The sequence below is a fragment of the Lygodium microphyllum genome, chromosome 24 (assembly GCF_053477565.2).
Source record: "Lygodium microphyllum isolate KBCC chromosome 24, Lygodium_microphyllum_v1.1.10, whole genome shotgun sequence".
In the NCBI taxonomy this organism is placed as follows: domain Eukaryota; kingdom Viridiplantae; phylum Streptophyta; class Polypodiopsida; order Schizaeales; family Lygodiaceae; genus Lygodium; species Lygodium microphyllum.
In genome coordinates, this window is record NC_141158.1 from 53,634,337 (window position 1) to 53,638,219 (window position 3,883).

Here is a 3,883-nt window from a genome sequence, read left to right on the forward strand (position 1 = left end):
TGGGAGATTAAAAAGATTGGGCTTTTTATTGTTTATAGGGGACCTAACCTACAGGGTAGCCGCCCCTTTGCCGGGATTTCTTGTATTCTGGTTATTTTGATGCCGTGTAGTAGTAATAGTAATAGTAATAGTAATATTACTAGCAGAGAAGCTGCTGCTGTTGTTGACTCTTTCACATCCCTTTCCCATCTCTCTCTCTCTCTCTCTCCCCAACCCCCCTCCCCGGTCCGTCTGTCTCAGTCTTCTGTATCTCGTACCTAGACGCAGGTCGAATTTCTTCTCATTATTATCGTCTCTTGCAGTTTCCGTGAATCCTTTCCTCCTTCTCTTGTGTCCCGATCGAATGAGCCGCTCTTTTTCTGCTGCCGCCGCTGCTGCCGCTGCCACTTCCTCTTCTTCCGACTGAGAGTTCAATTCTTGTTCCTGCTTCTGCAGCTCCCCGTTCTCCTAGGCAGCAAGCTCACCTGTGCAGAAGAGCGAGCGACATGCCTTCTTTTTGGTATACCCTCAGCTGCGGCCTCTTGGGCTCGTCCTCCTCCGCCAAAGTAGAGAGCCTCTCCACACCTGGTATGCCTCTACACGGGGACACAGGCACACAGAGAGAGAGAGAGAGAGAGAGAGAGAGAGAGAGAGAGAGAGCGCTACAATGCTTCAACTAGCATGCTTTTCTTTTCTTCTTTCCTGGTCATTTGGGCTTTCTTGTTCATTTCTTTCGTGCTTCATCTTTCTCTTGCTTTTGTGTTGGTAACCTTTTGCGCCCAAATTCTAATGTTCATTGGGATCTCGACCATGCACGGGCTGTGAGCATGTGTATATTCACACATAAGGACGCACTGGCCACATTCATACATACATACAAACACATACAGACATATATGCGGGCATATTATATGTGCACCTGCGTGCATCTATCTATATTTTATACTTATAAGCATATTATGCATGAGTTTACAGGGGGGGGGGTGGGTGTACTCTCTGCAGTGTGATTTGTTGTAGCCCAATCATCCGATCAAGCTGCTTTTAGACCTTTCTCTGTGTTTTTTTGCAGGTTGCTCTGCACATGACTTGAAGGATGCCTATGCCGTGACAACTCCAAGAACTGAACATGAGATGCTGTCTGCTTCTCCACTCAGGAAGTTCAATTTCAATGATCTAAAGAGTGCAACGAGGAACTTCCGACCAGACAGCCTGTTGGGCGAGGGTGGCTTTGGTCATGTTTTCAAAGGGTGGATAGACGAGCATGGCACTGCTCCTGCTAAACCAGGGACCGGCCTTGTCGTTGCAGTCAAAATCCTTAACCAGAATGGACTCCAAGGGCATAAGGAATGGCTTGTGAGTAACATTTGTATTTTTGGTCTTGAAAGATCACGGCTCTTTTTCCTTTGCAGGTTCTTTGCCCCTTTACTGTGAGTGCCCCACGTCAGGCTTGCTTATTTTTTATGCAGGCAGAAGTCAATTACCTTGGTGACCTGCATCATGCCAATCTGGTGAAGCTGATAGGTTATTGCATTGAAGGAGAGCACAGGCTTCTGGTTTATGAGTTCATGCAGAAAGGGAGTCTAGAGAATCATCTCTTTCGCAGTAAGCATGTCTGGGTTTCAGTATGAAGTGCATGTTTTGTAAAATATGCGTTGTAGCAATGGAAACAAGCTCATATTTACTTTACAAACTGCAGGAGGAGCTGTTCCTTTGCCCTGGGCAGTTCGGATGAAGGTAGCTTGGGGTGCTGCATGGGGTTTGGCTTTTCTACATCATGGCTGTGAAAGGCCTGTGATTTACCGGGATTTCAAGACTTCAAACATTCTCCTAGATTCTGTATGAAGATGAAAATAAATAGTTTGTTCCACTGTTTTATGTTATTGTCTATTGTGAAAGCTTGTTTACTTATGCTATTTTACCATCTGACAGCTGCTTCTTTGGTGTAGGAATTCAATGCAAAGCTTTCTGATTTTGGGCTTGCAAAAGATGGTCCACAGGGTGGCAAAAGTCACGTGTCAACTAGAGTTATGGGGACTTATGGCTATGCTGCTCCGGAGTATGTGATGACTGGTAGGTCTGCACCATCCATAACTTGTGGCTCCCTTTGGGGGGGGGGGGGTGGGGGGCAGTTGGCCATTGGCCTCGTAGTGTGGCCAATTTTCTTCTCTAAGATATATTTCCATGTTCGGGAGGTGCTCAATGTACTTCCGTTCTTGCTTGTGATTTCCACCCATGTGAAACTTCTTGCGTATTTGGTCCTTGCTTGTTTAGTGCTGTCTTTTGGTTAAGTTGTGCGTAATTATCAGCCTTTCGTAACACTTCAATGTCTGCCTGTATGTAGGGCACTTGACAGCCCGTAGTGACATTTACAGCTTTGGAGTTGTGCTGCTGGAGATACTGACAGGTAGAAGATCAATGGACAAAAACAGACCAAGTGGTGAGCATAACCTGGTTGAGTGGGCTCGCCCATATTTGGGTGACAAAAAGAGGACTGCTTGGATTGCAGATCCTCGACTCAGTGGAAATTTTTGTGTCAAGGGATTTCAGAAGGCTGCTAGCCTAGCAGCTCGTTGTCTATCACGGGATCCCAGGGCAAGGCCTTCTATGGAGGAGGTCTTGAAGGTTTTAGATCCACTTAAGGATGATAGTCTACAATATGCGGCTTCCAAGCCTGCTAGCAGCAGAACTAGTATGGCAAGAAATGAGAAAAGCAACTAAGGACATGGTGCTAATCATGAACTTCACATGCAGACACATGGGGATGACAGATGCTCTACAGTCAGTGACCTCTTTGCACATATATATCTTACTGTCTCCATCCATCAATGCATTGTGGCATCCAATTTCCGCTTGTTGAAAGTCAATGTTGAATCATTATTTGCATAGTCTTACACTGAGACAGCACAAAGAGATCATTGTAGGTGCAGCTTCTCAAAGCTTATACTCTTGGTCGGGAGCTACCAGGTCCTTGCAACAAACAAAACATGGCTACTCATTTATGTTGTCCGATGCAAGACATTATCAATGCAATCATGGGGTGGCTGCAAACTGTGTGCAATAAGCATCGTACGAGTTATGATGGGCATGCCAACATTTATCCACCTACTTCATTCCTTTCCAAGTTCTGTATCATGCACTCAGTCTGAACTGATGATTCATACTGTCAGAAATCCTACACAGCTGTGATGATTAAATTGAGCTCATTCACCTGTATAACAAAATGTATCGTTTGGCAAGCTGATTTTCAAGCTGGTGTTTGTGGAGGTAGGGTCCTTGTAATGTATCTGGACATAGAAGCTTGCTGAAGTTTTATACTGCTGTAATAACTCCAACTGCAGGTTGTATTTTCTCATTTGAGTTGCATCAGGAGTGAGACATCTGTTTATATTTAGGTGGTCATACAGAGGCCTTGGGACATTTCACACGCAGCAAGTTGTTTCCAATCCTCTTTTGACTTGTGGGTCTTGATGTGTCCAATGGGGCAGTGTTCACAAAAATCGAAGGTTTAAAGTAAAATGAGTTGCAAAAATTGAAGCAGGTTTAGAATCTTGAACTTTACAGTTACATGAATGGCAAATGCGTGTAATTTGACAAAAATGCCTCCAAAGTTTTGTCTCGAAGGTTCTAGTATTTGCTACCAAAAGTGTTTTTTGTGATCACTGCATTGGGGTTCCATTAGCTTGTCTAAAATGTAGAGGTTACTCACCCTTAATTGTTGTAGAAAGCTTGGACTTTCTGGAGCAAGTCGTCTGTCATTCTGCTGGTTCCATCTGGTTAAATACAAGTACACTTGGTGCCATTTATGGATACAGAAGTTTGAACTGCCACCATGTTGGCCTATGAAGAAGAGCACTGTGGAGCTCTCGTCTAACTACAACGTCCCTGAGACTTCGAACCCTTACAA

The 3,883-nt window shown here is 44.6% G+C and overlaps 1 protein-coding gene across 1 annotated transcript; it reads left to right on the forward strand.

Moving 5' to 3' along the window:
• The first annotated feature begins 204 nt into the window (after positions 1 to 204).
• LOC148015101 (serine/threonine-protein kinase PBL34-like) lies at positions 205 to 3,424 on the forward strand. Its single transcript, XM_087666033.1, has 6 exons — positions 205 to 567; positions 1,049 to 1,332; positions 1,446 to 1,581; positions 1,676 to 1,815; positions 1,926 to 2,049; positions 2,321 to 3,424. Exons 1-6 carry the CDS (start codon positions 486 to 488, stop codon positions 2,695 to 2,697), a joined length of 1,143 nt encoding a protein of 380 aa, XP_087522159.1. The 5' UTR covers positions 205 to 485; the 3' UTR covers positions 2,698 to 3,424.
• Positions 3,425 to 3,883: the final 459 nt, after the last annotated feature.

Coding starts and splice junctions, on each gene's coding strand:
- LOC148015101 (XM_087666033.1), top strand. CDS start 486: ATGCCTTCTTTTTGGTATACCCTCAGCTGCGGCCTCTTGGGCTCGTCC. Junction 1,582..1,675: donor AGAGAATCATCTCTTTCGCA/GTAAGCATGTCT, acceptor TACAAACTGCAG/GAGGAGCTGTTCCTTTGCCC. Junction 1,816..1,925: donor CAAACATTCTCCTAGATTCT/GTATGAAGATGA, acceptor TCTTTGGTGTAG/GAATTCAATGCAAAGCTTTC.